At 28.3% G+C, this 18079-nt stretch overlaps 1 protein-coding gene across 1 annotated transcript; it reads left to right on the top strand.

Annotated features, from left to right (window-relative positions):
• The first annotated feature begins 21 nt into the window (after window positions 1-21).
• On the top strand, window positions 22-17459 carry LOC129975216 (inositol-tetrakisphosphate 1-kinase-like). The gene is made up of 10 exons (XM_056088209.1): window positions 22-452; window positions 6993-7017; window positions 7768-7893; window positions 9535-9652; window positions 11382-11477; window positions 13468-13511; window positions 14195-14354; window positions 14735-14802; window positions 14910-15078; window positions 15837-17459. Exons 1-10 carry the CDS (start codon window positions 361-363, stop codon window positions 16316-16318), a joined length of 1380 nt encoding a protein of 459 aa, XP_055944184.1. The 5' UTR covers window positions 22-360; the 3' UTR covers window positions 16319-17459.
• Window positions 17460-18079: the final 620 nt, after the last annotated feature.

Genomic DNA, 18079 nt, shown 5'->3' with positions numbered 1-18079 from the left:
TGGATTTGGCAACGGTTTCACTTTGTTTTCATTCTTTCTGGAGGAGGGTGGATGTCAGTCTGTGTTATATTCGCTCCGAGATAAATTATGGATTGAATACGAATATATTATTTTGGAATTCAAATTTTCTTTTCATTATTTTTAAACAATTCGTTAAATACATAGATTAGGATGTCTTTAATCTATGTTATGCATTCTTATTTGTAGATCATTCCGCAGCAGGAAAAGACGTAGTAATCTGTATAAAATTAAAATTTAGAAAACATCACTTTGATTCTTTTGTATTTATTCTTATTATTGATGTAAAAAATTTATAACCGGTAACATTAATTTTTTATATTGTCTCAATAATATTCAAAAATGAGTGATTCTCCTCTTCGTCGTGTGGGATATTGGTGGAGCGAAAAGAAAAGCCGGAAATTGAATGCGGAAGAATTAACTGCTGTGTGCCGGTAAAGTAATAAATTTAATTAATTTAAATGCCGTCATCAAATGACATAACATCTATTTGGCTGTTTTGATTTGAACGAATTTTATGTAAAATAGCTCCTATGTGTACTGAAAATTGCGCGCACTTCAAATAAAGAAACTGCCATATGCTAAAATCTTTATATGCCAATTCATATTAAGAAAAGAGAATTTTGTAGGTTTTTTATATTTTATATAAAAAAAATATAAGCTCCAAGTGTATTGGATTTTTTTTATTTAATATCAGGTGAATTAAAATATATATTAATAATATATATGTATATATATGTTTTTTTATTTAATATCAGGTGAATTAAAATATGTATAAATAATATATATATGTATATATATGTAATAATATATAATGTATAATAAAATATGTGTATCCCGAAATTGTTAAAATTTCCGGATATCTTTTTATTGTCGAATAACAAATATCCTATGGCGTATAGCTTAATTTTTTGTTGTTTTATTTTCTTTGGTTTAGTTTTATTTGATATTTAATTATTTTGAAGTTTTCATGTGCTGTTCCTTAAAAAAATGAAGTAATCAAGCAAATTGAATGTACATCAGCAAACATCAATTATAATTAGAATCCTAAATATAGAGCAGCAAGAAAAATTAAATGCAAGTTATTAAGGAGTTTGCATGCTTGTACATAATAATATTGCCATAGATTTGTAGTATAGTTTAATTATTAAAATATTTCGAGAATTTTAAATAGTGTATTGTTGGAAAAACAGAAATATTATTGTCATAAATTAGTTCATTGAAAATATTGGCTACCAGGAAAAGTGAATATTTAATTTTTTTTTATTAATAATTTTATTCACAGCAATTTCTAATATATATTTTAGTATATTATATATAAGTTTTTAAGAATTGTTATTACTTAAAGTTGGTAGAAATTTATAATTATACATATATAAATTATATTATGACTTATTAAATGCAATATTTTTTGTTATATATTGAAAGAATATTAGAACTTTAAAATCATATAATACAAAAATTTTAATAAGTGTAATCTTTGCTAACAGTTTTAAAACAAATAATTCCAATTTATTGAAGGTATAATTTACATAAATACCAATATATTTATATATATATATATACCAATATATAAAAACATTGGTATATATTTATATATATACCAATATATATATATATATATATATATTTATATATACACAATCAAAAGACAGTAATGTTTATTTTGGAAAATATTATTTATTTTAAGGGCTGAACAAAAAATGTTAATTAAAAAGCAGCTAAAAATATCCTAAAAAATTTCTATAAAATAAAAATTTATCACTAACTGCCTCTTGATATTCTATCTATATACAGGAGGAAATACAGAGTGTATTAATAACACTTTTCTTTCCTCCTGTCAGATCATTCACTCCAGGAGAAGCAAATATTGATTTATCTCGTCCTGTTCTCAGTTTACTTTTAGATATAATATTTTTTTTGTTTTTATCGATAATCTTATATCATGATAACTACATAAAAGATAAAAGAAAGTTGTAAGCTATGAATTTACTGTCCATATTACTTATCTATTGTTATGTCAATGAAAACTTTCTATGTATTAAATAAAAAAACTGTTTTTTAAACCTGATGATTTTTTTTATTCCTTTTCTTTCATTTTTATACCGTGCTTTGTTCCTTCTAATTCTAAATATATATTATATTTAATATTTAAGTATTTTGAAAATGCATTTCAAAATATGTTATTTTAAACCTTTTATATTTTGATACATGTTTTTCTTGTGTATATATATATATATATAATATCTTTTTGTTGGAAATTTTAAGATTGTTATTAACAATTTAAATACCTTCCTATTTGTTTAATCATATTAAGTGGTTATTAAGAAATTAAATTTAGATTTTTGTACTGTGAAGCTAGATGCCAACAGTTGTATATTTAATGTCTCTGAAACTTAAATACTTATTTCTTTGTCAGAATAATTATATTATTTTGCCATAAGATCTTTTATTGATGCAGATGCCTCATTATTCTTTCATCTCTTTAGAATATATTTGCAGGTAGTGGAATATTCACTTGTGAAAATACTACTTTGTAAACTATATATATTACTATATAAGTTATAAAATATTTGAAATTCAACTTTTCTTATCAAATTTCTTTCTTGAAACAACTATTACAAATGAATGAGTTTTCCTTTTGCCATTAATAAAAAGATTTTTATTCTGTCTTTTTTTTAGTCTTAGCTTGTAAAAAGTTGCATATTAGACTATCAAATCTCATCTAAAAATTTTAGTATTATTTAGTGGTTTTAAAAGTTATCATCAGTAACCATCTTAGAAAAGGAAATTATTCAATTATAAATTTATAATATTTTGAAGATTCTACTTTAATGTGTCCCACTTTCTTCTGAACCTACTTTTTGTACAATCTGTTGTAAATCATTCTCCATTTTTGCATGAAGGACCTTGGCATTTTGCCTAGTAAAACATCATCTATGGCTGTTATTTTTCTATCCCTTGTTACAGCTCAAAATTTTCATATTTGTCACTGATCATGTTTATTTTTTTATAAACAAGGAATATTAATCGCATGGGAGCAATTTCATAGTTTATTATTTTTTAATTATCTGTAAGTTGTCTTTTATATAATTAAGATATTTTAAATTGTGAATTTCCTTCAGATCTGTTGGAATATAAATCTAAAAAAATATGCATAAGTTATGACTGCATATCAGATATTATATAATGTAAGAAATAAAGAATTGTATTGTGAGGTGACACTGTATGCATTTTATGACATTGTAGAATAATTGTTACTGCAACTTGATACAATATTTAGAATATTATTTCAAAATTATTGTAATAGTTGAAATACTTAATAGGAGCTAACAGTTTTGATAAATTATTAAATTGGCTTAATTGTATCAAAATTGAAAAGATTATAAAATGTAAGGACTATAAATTTTAAATTTATTGATTTTTTTTAAAAATTTGTATATATTTTTTAATTTATCTGTAGAGGTTTTGAAAAAGTTGGAAGGATTAATTTCCCATCTGTTATCCAGTTTATCATGTCGAATTTTTTTGTCGATCAACTGGTGTTATTTTTTTAATTTTATATGCTTTGATTGCTTAGAATAACTTTTGATTGCTTATGAATAATTCTACCTTATTTCAGGAAACTATGGAATATAGAAAATTTAGAAGTTAATGAATTCAGTTTCTCAAAAGAAGGAGCTTTAAATTAATGTCTTTATCAATATTTATAAAATGTTCTATTAGCATGACTGGAATCTTATTATTTATAGGTTATCCATTTCAAAATTAGCTATATGATTCCAAATTTTGTATTTGCATCAGTTTTTTTTATTTGTATTTATTTTTCATCTTATTGGTGATCATGTATAAGTGTAGGGTTTATTTCAAATGTTCAGTGATTAATTTTGGGGTTTCAGTGAAATATATACATTGAGGAAGTAAAAACCATTTATTGAAGACTTAAAAAAAACTGCCATTATATATACACTCGAGCCAAAACATTATGACCACCCCTACATTTTGCATTGAACTCGCCTGGATGACGTGGAAGGCACGTGATCAGGTGGAAGTGGTATTTAACTGCTGCTGGAGAATGAAGAATCACTGAATTGCAGGTGCAATCCGCGCTGTATTAAATGTAATGGCAACCACACAACTGCAGAGTGCCCACAGAAAGAAAAATCTCCAGAGCCTAAATACATTAATTGCACGAAAACCGGACATCTGGCCTCCTGGAAAGAATGCCCTGCCTACCCATCAACAGCCCCAGCCGCAGGATATAGAAAATCATATGCTGACACCCTTAAGAATTGAAAAATTATCCCCACAAGAGTTACAGAATCAACCCAGAATCCACCCACATCAAGTCAGAGGCCCAACATCAACAACAGTCAACTGAATCTACCCCACTTTCAGAAGCCCACAGCCTTCTAACCAGCATCTTAGAGATGAAAGAATTAATTGAAGCCTGCAAAGAAATTAGAAAACTTTTACAAGAATTCTCCGGACTCCTAACTGCAGCAGCAAAATTAAAGGGAACAAAGTCAAAAGAAGCACGAAAACTCATCCTCCTTAATGCTCTTCTGGAATAAGTCGCAGCTCTCCCACCCACCTGAAACTAGCAAGCTTCTGATTCGCTGCACTGAAACAATAGTAAACCCACTACCTGACCCTCACCAAAATCTGAAAACCTTCCTGCATCACCCTCTCCTACTCCCCTCACAGCTGCTTTCCTATTGGCTAAGATATCACACCCTCTCTCCCTCACCTGTCATGTGAATTTTTCTCCAGAGGACTCTGTTCAGCTCTTCTTTTTCCACCGTAACCAGCTGAGGTTCACAGCTCAGGGTAGTTTATATAAAGCCAAGTTTACTCATTTGCAAGGTTTGGAGGTAGCACATTTCGGACGGGTACTCCATCAATCAATGATTGTCATCTGAAGAATCACTCTTTCACTTCTCTGCGTGATGGGGAAGGCTGCGGATCTAAGCGACTTTGATAGAGGGCAGATTGTAATGGCTCGAAGGCTCGGAACAAGTATTTCCGAAACTTCACGACTCGTGGGTTGTGCGCGATCTACAATTGTTAGTACTTACACAAAGTGGATGAATGACGGTGAAAGCAGCAGTAGACGACATGGTGTTGGACGTCCACACGCTATCAAAGAAAAAGGTCGTCGGAGACTGTCTCGCATGGTGAAGCAAAACCGGAGCCAGACAATGGCTCAGTTGACAGCCCAATACAATGCAGAGCCAAGTAGAATAGTATCGGAGCACACTGTTCAGCGGACACTGCTAGATATGGAGCTACACAGCAAACGTCCCACTCGTGTGCCTTTGCTGACCAAGCGTCGTCGCCAACTGCTCCTGCGCTGGGTCCGGGAACATCGTGACTGATCCATGGATCAGTGGGAGAGAGTTGCCTGGTCAGATGAATCACGGTTTGTCATGCATCACGCCGATGGCCGTGTCAGGATACGCCGTCTTCTAGGCGAACAGTTGCTCCCTCAATGTACAGTAGGTCATACACAGGCCAGTGGTGGCGGTATTATGCTTTGGGGGGACGTTGTCTTGGGCGTCTTTGGGACCCGTGGTTGTGGTAGAGCATACCATGAATGCTACAGAGTATCTGAACATCATTGCGGACCAGGTGCACCCTTACATGGCCTCTGTTTTTCCAGCTGGAAATAAAATGTTCCAACAGGACGACGCCCCGTGTCACAAGGCTAAAATTGCGCTGGAGTGGTTCCAGGAACATGATGCTGAATTCCAGTTAATGTTCTGGCCGCCTAACTCACCGGATCTTAATCCGATAGAACACCTTTGGGATGACATGGGACGGCAGCTCAGAGTTCAAAGACCACCAATTCGCAATATCTCGGATTTGCGTGACCGTTGCTTACACATTTGGTACAATCTGTCTCCGGCCATCTACCAAGGACTTGTGGCATCCATGCCAAGGTGGGTTAAAGCTGTGTTGCGCGCCAAAGGTGGGCCAACTCGTTATTGACAGGTGGTCATAATGTTTTGTCTCTTGAGTGTAGGTGAATATTTGAAGTTAAAGCAGAAAAGATTTACTAGAAAAAATAATAGAAGGAGTATTGAAATTCGTTTGCACAAAAGCTTAAATAACTAGGTTAGCTAAGCAACCATACCCTAGTACTTTGCTCTCTGAGAACACAATATCAAAGCATCCTTATAGAATCACAACCAGTTATCAAGTGTTTCTCTTTGACAACCCAGTGCATTCTGATGCTCAGGCTTATGCAGAAGATAATTTTAATATTGATTCTTATTGCCCCCTGTTTGAGGTTGTACATATTAGCAAACATAAATTTAAAAAAAAATGATAATTAAGGATGAATTCTATGTGTGTGAGTATATATATATATATATATATATATATATATATATATATATATAGAGTGAGAGAGAGAGAGAGAAAGACATAATTATAGTTAATTGCATATTTCAGAAATTTCTTATGAAAAGAATTAGATCAAGAATAAAAATCAATTGAAAAATTGTTCTTACTATTGTAATTTTACAACAAAATGTGAACTAAAGTTTTCTTTGAAAAATAATTAAGATTTATGATTGGAAAAAATTGATATCACAAATTTTAGATTTGCATTAGAATAAAATTGAGTAATTTTTTTTAAGCTATTCAATTGGCTCTTTAGTGTGATGTTTTATCTTTAAAAGAATTCACATTATACACTATGTTGTAATTTTATTGGTGATATAAAATGAAGTTATCCTTAAATAATATTTTACTTATTTACTAAAATTAGGAATTTGCTTGGTGGATGATAATTTATTTTATTTGTTTAAGTAATACAAATACACTGTCAAATATTCAATATAATTATTAAAAAAAAGTTTTACTTGTTTTTGATTACACTACTTAAAAGAAATTAAAAATACTTTAATTAATTAAAATTTTTGTGGATTTGTTTTTGATTCTAACTACCTTTCCATTTTATTTTACAGAGCAGCCGGGCTTGAACTTGTTAAGGTGAGAAATATTTTTAATATTGTTCTATATGATATAATACAAAATCTCTATATATATGAGTTAAAAAAAGTATTTTTTATAAATATATTGAAATATTTTTACCAGAAAGTTTTTAACTGAATGTTTTAAAATAAATTATTTTTCTAAATACTGCATTCATTTTTCAGTTCTGTCCAGTATTCACTTTTTAATTTATAAAACAGAAAGTTATGTATAATTCAACTGATCCGTGATAGGGTTATGCTGTTAACTTACAGAAAATACAGTTGGTGCAAGAAAAATTACTCCTTATAGTTTTGATGCTTGAAAAGGGAAACTCATGTTATGAAATATTTCTATAAATATTGTATATTATTAAATATCATATATAAACAAATTTTTCAACAAATATTTATTTAAATGATATTTAATAGAAGAAATATCTTTCTTCAGCAATAATTTCACCAGATACGCCTGAATTTTTTTTTTTTTTTTTGTTAATACATAAAAATAAAATGGTTCATTTGCAAAAAAAAAAAAAAAAAAAAAAAAAAAAAACCAAACCTGTGTTCTAAATTTTACTACAAAGTTTTACTTGCAGAAGGCTTTATATTAATATCATTATTTTGTACATGAATTTAAAATAGTCAATATATATACATTCCAACAAATACATATTTATAAAATTATGTGTTTCATATTATTTTTATGATATAAAACAATGTAAAATAAATATTTTTGTGCTCTAATTTTATTTTATTCATTTTAAAGCTGGATATGAATCGAAGTTTTGATGAGCAAGGGCCATTTTCAGCTATTGTCCACAAAATGTCAGATATTCTTGTGCAAGCTAAAAAGGGTGATCCACAAGCAAAAGCTGTGTGTGAAGCAATTCAGGTACACAATTTTCATACAATTTTACTTTACATATGAATCTAAAGTACTTTTTAAAGAAAGGGTCCCTTTTTTTTACAGTTTGATTATATATTTAAAATAAATTAGAAGAAAAACGTTCTCTTTGTTTCATGCTTAATTTTCAGAGGAAAAATTATATAGCAAATTTAATAAATGAATTATTACATGAAATGCGAGAGAAAAATTTTCGTCTTTTTGAATTTTTAATTGTATGTTTAATATATATTTGTTAAGTCATGTGTCTAAAAATTGACATTACTATTTGCATTGTTTAAAATATGTATTATGTAACCTGAAGAATCTGTAAAAATATAAGTTTACTTTTTTTTTCCTTCCTGCTAATTTAAGTTTATTATAAATAAATTAAAAATATTTTTTTTATTTGCAAGTTATTAATTTTCTAATTATTATATTTTATAATATTAAATAGAAAATTTATATTTTTGCCTGATGTAACAAAATTAGTAAGTAACATGTTGAGTAGCATATAATTAAAAGCTTATTTCTTGTAAAGTTTATTTTGTGTGTGTGTGTGTATATATACACTGGTGTAAGAAATTAAGAGAATTTTCATATTTGATCTACGATCTCCAGAACTACTGGACAGATTTTAATAAAATTTGATGTGAACATAGGTTGATACAATTCAAACAAAATAAACACTAAACAGATATAATAGACACACATGTTTGTGCTTAACACTCATGGAAGTCTGAAGGTCTGAAACAGCGGTTGCAGAATACACAAAAGAAATGGGTTAATAAGAGGTATGGTCCCCTCTTACAGCTAGCTATACACGCCTTGCAGCGTGATGTCATACTGGAAATAATGGGATTTTTTCCATAGGTTGCACATGATGCTGGGCGTTAAATGAAACTCTCTGCATATCTGGACTTGTGATTGGCCTTCCTCCACAATTCGCTACCTCATTCCATCATCTAAATGTTGGCGGTTACTCATTTTTACTGTTCCAATGTGAATTTCACCGATTGCTGCGAAATAACACCAAGAAATTCGCTGATGCTTGCTAGCGAACAAAATTCGTCTTCCCTCCACATGCTTATAAAGCCTGGTTTTCTGCTGATTCCACCTATACACATGTGTACGCTTACGTATTTGCTGTACAATATTTGCATTTTTATCTAGAAGCAGTGTTTTTTTTCTTCAGTTCAGTTCTTTTCATGCAATTTGATAAAATATGCAAATTCTCTTAATTTCTTACATCAGTGTATATATATTATTCATTTTGGGGCAGTCAGGCTTCTGTGGAAATTTATTTTTCCACAGGAGAGTATAATTTCTACGTGGGGACAAAAGTGAAAGCAAGTGAAGTTTTTTCCCTTAGTACTTTTACCAGAGGTTCTTTTAAGAATTCCGTTTACACTTGTCTGTTTAGGAAAGGGTATCATTGGAAGGAATACTCTGGTATTTTTTTTATCTCTTGACTTGTAACTTGAGACTTTTTTAGTGGACATGTTAGAAATAACTAAATAAAATGGGGGATTTAAATCAAGAAATAAAAGAAAATTTTGGAAAACAATATGAACTGATTTAATAAATAGGAATTTTTTAGGATTGTAAATAGGTTAAGAGATTTCATTACATATATGTATGTAATTTCAGGATTACATTGATGCTCACCCTACAATGGCGGTTATTGATCCGCTTGAAAATGTTGAAAAGGTATTGGGTCGTTATGAGCAGTACCGGATAGTGAATGAAAGTGAAATTTGTGATGAAGGTATGACTAGTTTCTTTTCTTAAGAGAAGGCTTACTCTTTTTATGATTTCAAAAACATTGTTCTAGAAATAAAATTCTAAATGAGTTTTGAATAACTGAAAATACTTACACTAATATAAATTGGTTTTAGCAAAAAAGGGAAAAAAATCATTCTTTTAACAATTAAATTTCATAGAAATTTAAATTGAAGAATCAGTCAGAGCATACAGTTTTCTAGTAAATAAGGTCTTAAAAGGAAATATTAAAATTCAAAAAAATTATTCAAAAATTGTTTTATCTCATTCAAATTAATGTAACATTTTTAATTTTGTTTTTATAGTGTGGAATTTTTTTAAATAGAACTTTTTTAGAATAGAATTTTTTTTAAAGAACTTTAATAAGTTAGCTGTTTAACTTTAAAAAAGTATTTACATATTATATAGAATGGCTATTATTTAGGTATATTCTTGAGGCTCTAAAATAAAAGGGAGGGTAGTATTAATCATTACAAATTTTAAAGAATATTCATAAAACTGCAATTTCATTATGCTTTTATGTCTTTTATATATTTGAGGTACTAAAGCCAATTTTCTGCATTGCACTTTACTAAAAAGTGCCAAAAAAATATGAATGAAAAAATTTTTACTCTTGAAAAAGTATTAGTTTACTCATTCAATTTTTAATTCTTGGCAAAGCATTCATTGTCATTGTTCTCAATATAATCTATTTTGATCTCCATAAATATGCAGCTAATTATTTTCTAACATAAATCTTATTTAATTAAATTGGTGAAAAAGATGGATGGTCTTGTTCGCCCATTTGTTATAATGGCCGAATAAAATGTGACTGTGATTCCTGTAATGTGAACGTGATGCTTCTCTCACTTTTTCATGTAGTAGCATCCTGTGCTTGAATAAATGCAACATTTTTTTAAATATTCCTGTTTGGTTCTTATTTATGTAGGCTGCATTTGTCTTTCTGTCTGATTCTGTATTGGATTTCAAGTAAAATTTATTAACTATTTTTCAAATATTTTTCTTAACAACGGCCATTCTCACTCTTATAGTACTGAAAAATATTAGGAGGAACTTACACTTAAGCTGAAATTCTTGTTAGTGTTTGGCACTGTTTTCTGATCGTCAAGGTCAGAAATACAGACCATCATGCACAGTTTTATTAAATAAAAGCATAACAGAAATTCCTTTATCAATGATTGCAATAGAATTTTTATTTGGTCTCTTAAAACTCTCAAATTTCTAGAAAAGACGGCAATTCCGAAGTTGTATTGCCAAGAAGTTAAAATATTTCCACTTTACAGAATTTTGTTTCATCATATATATATATATATATATATATATATATATATATATATATATATATTATTTTTATCTTAATTTGATAAAGTTAATAATTGTAATAAAAAAACATTAGTAAGTTATTACTGCTGTTGTTGCTTTACAGTTTGTCATATTAACAATCTTGATTTTTGACTTTGCCTACTTGGCATCCTTGCCAATGTGAAGGAACATACTTAACTGCTAAACTAATTTCAGCCCTGAAGTTAAATTGAAAACAAAATTCTAATTGTATTGACATGATTTGCCAATTTGCTGTATGCAAGGTTGTAACTTTTGTTTCTTTTCTATATTTGCATAGTTATAATTAGGAATGAAAAATATGGATGTGCTACTGTCACTTTTATTTTGTACTTTCAATTTTTTTCATCAATTAATAAAAATTATTTGTTTAGGTGATATTTTTATTCCTGCATTTGTTGAATTAACAAGTATGAATGTTCAAGAAAATTTGACTAAGATGAAGTCAGCTGGAGTTGATTTTCCTCTTGGTAAGATGTTTTTTGGAGTATTACCTTAATTAATATAAAATTTGAAGCAATTTATACAATGATAAATGTAACTTATGTATGTGTAATTACTGCTACTTAAGATACTCCCATCTTTGCTCAATCACATTTGGACATACTATTCTACCATGTTAAATATTATCCATGTGACCATCTGAGGCATGACATTTCATCTATGGCAATCTCAAGTTTAGACTTTACTTTACTGTATTATGTCACAATAAATTCTCTCCTCTACCAGCTGATCTGTCAGTTACTATTTTCTGCATTATCTAAGGTTTTGTTCAGTTTTAAACACAAATATATTTTAAAAGATATGTATACTTCTATTTCTTCAGAAAATTTTGCTCTAATTTGTTCCCTCCAGGTTGGATAGAGGTGCTTTATGAACAGACATAAGTATAAAGGCTCAAATTATTTTCTAATAGTTTTATCAAATTGCAATTGTGTATATATTATTGTGTAGTCTCATTATTTTTCCAGATCACTATAAGCTGATGTTTACTTCTTTTAATTAAGAACAGTTTGTTTAATCTAGAATATAAAAATGTTTAATAGAAATTAGCTTTGCTCTTTATTTTCTTGTATATGAATTATAGAAAGAAAAAATATAGTAATTGCAAAAAAATCAACCTCAAGATGAATTTACATGTTTTAGATCTCACTGAATCTGAAAAACACTTTTTTGGAATTATGTTTATGGTCATTATGTCTGTAAATATAATAACTCGAAAACGTATTGGTCTAGATAAATGAAATTTGGTATGTGGTCACATCAGATTTGTAGGTTTCTATCAAACGTTGTACAAAATCTAATTGCAAGAAGTTTGAGAACAAGAAAATAGAACTACAAATTACAAGATGGCAAATGGGATAAGAATAACAATAAAAGAAATATATTTGAAATAAAAAAAATGTAGAATGGAAAAAAAAATAAAAAAATAAACTTTTAAATAAAAAGTGTTTTGAAAAAATTATGTTGGGAAGACATTATTATTTCAGGCCTTAAATTCTGTTCAAAAGGTATATTTTCAAAATTCGAGAACAAACCTATTGGTTTATACCTTTCTGCAATTTCCTATTGTGCCAACATCACCATTATATGCAATTTTTTTCTTATATCTTAAAGCCATTAACTTAGGATTCAAAGATAGAGGCAAGTCATATTTTTCCTTGTCATTTTTTATTTAAGAATAATTTAAGTCCCAATATGAATACTTTTCATTTGTAATTCTTTCAAGCCACATTTTATTTAAACGTTTTTTGTTTTAACTTCCTTTTATTCAATAACAAGTCTTCTGCCATTAGTTTCATCACACACTCCTAAAAGCTCTAAGCTGTCATCTTCAACCCTCGCATGCGGGGACCAAAGTCTCATAACCTGATACACCTTAAACATTTGATATTTTGTCTGCATAGAAAAAAGATATACAGTGAGAAGAGGGGATGGTGAGAGGATTTCAACTGCAAAGAAATAAATCTTAAGCAAGAAAGAGAATTGCACAACGGTAGACAAAACAAAATCAAGACATGTTAAATCATATCTCAAGCATAGCTGATACGATAAGAGCCCATCAGCTGGTAATATCTTCTAGTTTAATATAGTTTTGCCATATTTAATACAAAGAAATTGCTTTCATAATATGTTTGATTTTAAGGATATGAAATATTGACTAATTTAATTTTTAAATCTGAGGTAAAATATTGTAATAGTACAATATTTGATATGTATTGTAAATATGATTTTTTTCTCTGGTTCTTTTTTTGATAATCGTTACAAATTTTGCCCAAATAATTATAACAAATTCTTGATTTCCAAGATATTAACTATGAAGTTTTTGAACTTATCATTAATAATTGTATTTTAACCATAAAAATAAGTGGTGGTTTGTTTTCTATTTTGGTGAGTGTCTTTTTAATATTAACTATTTGGGATAAAATGGATAAGTTTTAATAATTTTTCTCCTTTTAGTTTGTAAACCAACTATGGCTCATGGTTCTACTCGCTCCCACCAGGTGAAAATTATTTAATTTTTCTGTAGTTTTCATAGTTTATCCGAATAAAAATATTTTTTAATTCAATTTTTACTTCTAATGGTTATAAGTATCAAACCTACTGTGATGTAGAGTGACAACTGAGTTCACCTAATAGTCTGAACTTTACTCATGCTAATCATATCTTGCAGATAAATTTAAAAAGATCAATTTAGATAGTTTTGTGAATTGTCAAAACATACGTTGTGTATTATGTGTAGGCACAATACTTTTTTGGTCATAGATTATATATGATTTCCTTGAATGTGAATTAAAAAAAAAGTATTAAGGGAGGAACACTTCTAGTTTTACCATGTATCTCCCCCCATGCACTTTCTATTCAATTATTCATTTTTAGTATGCATTTAAATTTCCAGGAATTTTCTTATTTCTACTGAAACTAAGTTAAAGCCGAGTGTCAAGTTAAAATTGAATATTTCGAATTTTATAATAGTGGTGATACAATCTAACTGGGAATGTTTTTTAAAATCTGGGTCTAGGTAGAAAAAAATATTTTTAGAAATTAGCATTTCTGTCTGTCAACATTTGAATTCTGTTGTCACTCTGTAAAAGAAAAAAAAAATGATAGAGACATTAAAATTGTCTTTTATATCTGAAAATTGTCTTTTATATCTGTCTTTTATATCTTATATTTCTTTTAACAGATGTGTATCATTTTCAATGAAGAAGGCCTGAATGATATAACTCCACCTTGTGTTGTTCAGAAGTTCATTAATCACAATGCAGTGCTGTATAAACTGTTCATTATTGGACAGGAGTATTTTGTGATTGAACGACCATCTTTGAAAAATTTCAGTGCTTGTGGTAAATATTTCATATTTCTTAAATAAAATCTTATTTAAATTTTTTTGGGCCGCTTTTTTTCATAAGTTTTTTATGATATTTAATTATATCAAATCCATGAATGAATCCAAGAACCAAGTTATTATTAGTTTTAATTTTTCCATTTATTTCATGAATGTTTTATATGTCATTTAATTCTTTAGCACCCAATTATTTTGATTGAGAAAACATATATTTTGGTACACAATGATATTCTTCTTTTGAGCAGAGTTGAGTCAGCCAATAATAATTAATCTCGTATTTTTATTTGTTTCTTAATATTTTGATAGGTTGTCTTTTATCAATTTTGTACCATGCATATTTTTATATTTTTATTTTTCTTGCATTTGTTTCCTTTTCAGACCAGAAAACAATATTTTTTGATAGTAATGAAATTTCAAAACCAAACTCAGTGTCGGAATTGACGTCAGTAAGTTTATTTTTAAATTTTCTCCTTACGGTGTTGATGTGTTTTACTTTTTTTTTTTTATTTAGCATTTATTTGCCTATTATTACATATTTAATTAAACCTTTCAGTTGGATGACAATGAATCATATACACCAACTGTTTGGCCAGAACAAAAGAAAATGGATAATATTGTGAGAGTTTTACATAAATATCTTGGATTGGATCTACTTGGGATTGATGTTGTTATTGATAACAGAACAGGACATTATGCAATCATTGATATGAATGTGTTCCCAGGTAAGGTTTCAACCAGTATCTTAATCTCTCATCAATTGCAATCACTTCATCTTCAAATCATCACAATGTATCGCATAAATATAAATTTATTCTATAATTGGTTTTGATATGTTTCACTTTATTATATAATAATTCCACCTAAATTGAATTTGCTTGTTTAATCAATTTTTCATTCCTTTTACTTTATTATTGATATTATTTTAATATTGAATTATTTATTAAATGTAACATCTTAAAGAAAACTTCATTTTTTGGCTTCAATTTTAGCAATATTTTCATTCGAAATTATTGATATGTTGTAGAATATATTTCTGTTGGCAAATTTCTAAGCTATATTTTAAAAAAAAGTAATGCTGCGAACAAGAAAAGTTCTAATTGCAGCTGCCAATAGTTGATAGGTCATTTTCTTTTAGTGAAAAGCAGTTTTATGTGTTCGAACTAATATAAAGTGGAGGGTTTGAATATATATTTAAAAGTGAACTTTTCTTTTTGATAAACCAAATTAGATCATTCTTATATTAAAATTTGCATTTTTCATAAAAATAAATAATTGTTTTTCCATAGCAACTGATATTTGTTTGTTTTAAAGTCTGATCATTAATTCATGAATAATCAATAACATTTTAATTTTTTTTCAGCAGGTTGTACCAAACTGATAAATCATATTGTTCCAAATCTATGCTTAAAAATGTTAATTTTTCTTTTTTTTTTAGTTAAGATGGAGGTAATTTAATAATTATATTTTTTTTTCTCCGTAGGTTATTATGAAGCTGACAATTTCTACCATTTGCTTACCAATTTGGTGTTGAATAAAATACATTGGAAAGAATCTGGTATGGTTGAAGAACCTTACAAGCCCAAATTAATTGACCACTTGTCAACCCCAGTGCTCAAAATGGAAGAAAGCAATAAAAAATCCACAGATGTCTTTAATTTCTGGAAGGATGTGAAACCGAAAATTATGGATCCTCATGCCACAGATAGTATCCATCCAGTGAAACAAACCTTAAATGTCAGTGATCCCCCTGAAGCAGTGCAGTGCATAGCAGATAAACATTTGCACGATGTGCAGAATGAGATGCTTTTGTTTCAGAAACAAAATGACGTGCAAGAAGATTCAGGTGTGGAAACCTCCGATTCCTGCGACGAGAAAAAAAATAAAATCTGTCACAGAACTGTCAAACATCAGCATTCCAAAAAGTATGCATCCAACTGCACATCGCTCAAAGAAATGAGATGATGGAATTAAGTTCAGAATCTTGTACTTAGCATAATGCCAAATTTTTTAAAAGTCAAATATTACCGTATAAAGCTGTAGTGATCGAGAACTTTTAATCAAAATTTTGCTTTTTGCCAAGTACCAGATTTCAGTCTAAAGTGTTTATAAAGCATATTGATGCAAATTAACCATTGCCAAAAGATGTTTCTAAGATAATGTTATGAGAGCTATTGAAGTTTTTAATAGGTTGTGCATTTTTTTTTTAAATTGTAATTGTAGTGTAATTTTTTTTGTATTTAACCTTTTATGTATTTATATTAAAATGCAGGAATTATAAGTTAGAGTATTCTGAATTCCAGTTATTTTTTTAATTGTATATCAACCATTTTATTAAAAAATGGTATGTGATAATTAACTAGTTAATGTTGAAAACATTTTTCATTTTAATACTTTTTGGATATTTTTATCTTTAAAAATTTGATATACTTAATCTTAATACCATATTGCATTGTTGACTGAAGAGAGATATTGGAGGGGGGGGAGGAACTGTAGCAAACTAATCTTTTTATCATCAGAAATTTTCTTGTGTATTGTAAGAATTTCACTCCTACTGTAAAAAATTGTTGACATGAATGCTTAAATGAATGTAGTTCTTTAAATCAAATATGTAGGTAAATTTATGTTTTGCATTTTGATAAGGGCATTTTACACAGTTCCAAAATGATGTCCAGTGTACTGTTTTAATTTTGATTGTTCATATCTGATAAGAAAAAAATTACTATTGTATGATTCTGATTTGGGTGATATATAAGTTTCATTTAATTTTACATGTTGAAAGCGTTTATGTTGAAAAGTTACATTTTTATGTTTAAATTGCCCACAATTAATCAGTAACATTTTATTTTGCATTTAAAACTTGTTTCTATAATGAAACAAATATTGATTACTGAATAGAAGTTAAATAAAGTAGATTGTTATTTGTATGTTTTTTAGATTAATGCCTTATTTAGCATTTAAAATATTCCATGTACTACTAGATTTTTTTTGCAAATTATAGAGAAGACTGCTATAAAATTCTTTGATTAACATATTTCGATTTCAGTGGACCAAGTTATCATAAAAAAAATATTACCTTACTATGTTATTTACAAGTATGCATTTATATTTGTTTATAACTTTTGTATGGAGTTGCTTACTTTCTCTGTGTGATATTTATTTAACAAGTTTTTGCTCTTGTAACATTTATAAATTTCTCCTTTAATAAAATTATCACGCTTTGGAAAATTTTGAAATGTTTGAATTTTATAAATATAAAAACATCTTTAAATCTCCTTGTACACATTTTTTTGTAACAAAATGCTAAATTGTCTATGCTTGTTTTAAGCAATATACAAGGTTACAAGGAGTTATCTGCACACTTACGATTCATAATCTTTAACACTCAATCAACTCATAGAATCATTAACTTAGAAATCAAGAAAATTATGTAATCCTACTTCAACATATTAAATGATTGTGAATAATATTTGCATGAGACTATTTACATGTTGTCAAATTTTCCAATAGAAACCCACATTTTTTTTAAATTCATCCATTAAAAATATTAACCAGTGGATTGAAATAAAGCATTGTATTTCTATTGGAGGAACAAATGGCTTATATGCTAGTTTGGCACTTAACTGTTATCACAGAAAAACAGGCAGAATGATATACACTTCAGCAATAAAATCCCAGCTGTGCGAATCTTTCCTTCTAGTAAAAATGCTAACGATGGTAAGTTTA

Source organism: Argiope bruennichi, chromosome 7 (assembly GCF_947563725.1).
Source record: "Argiope bruennichi chromosome 7, qqArgBrue1.1, whole genome shotgun sequence".
Lineage (NCBI taxonomy): Eukaryota > Metazoa > Arthropoda > Arachnida > Araneae > Araneidae > Argiope > Argiope bruennichi.
The sequence above is the reverse complement of the archived record's forward strand: the minus strand, read 5'-3'. Positions and strand labels throughout refer to the sequence as shown.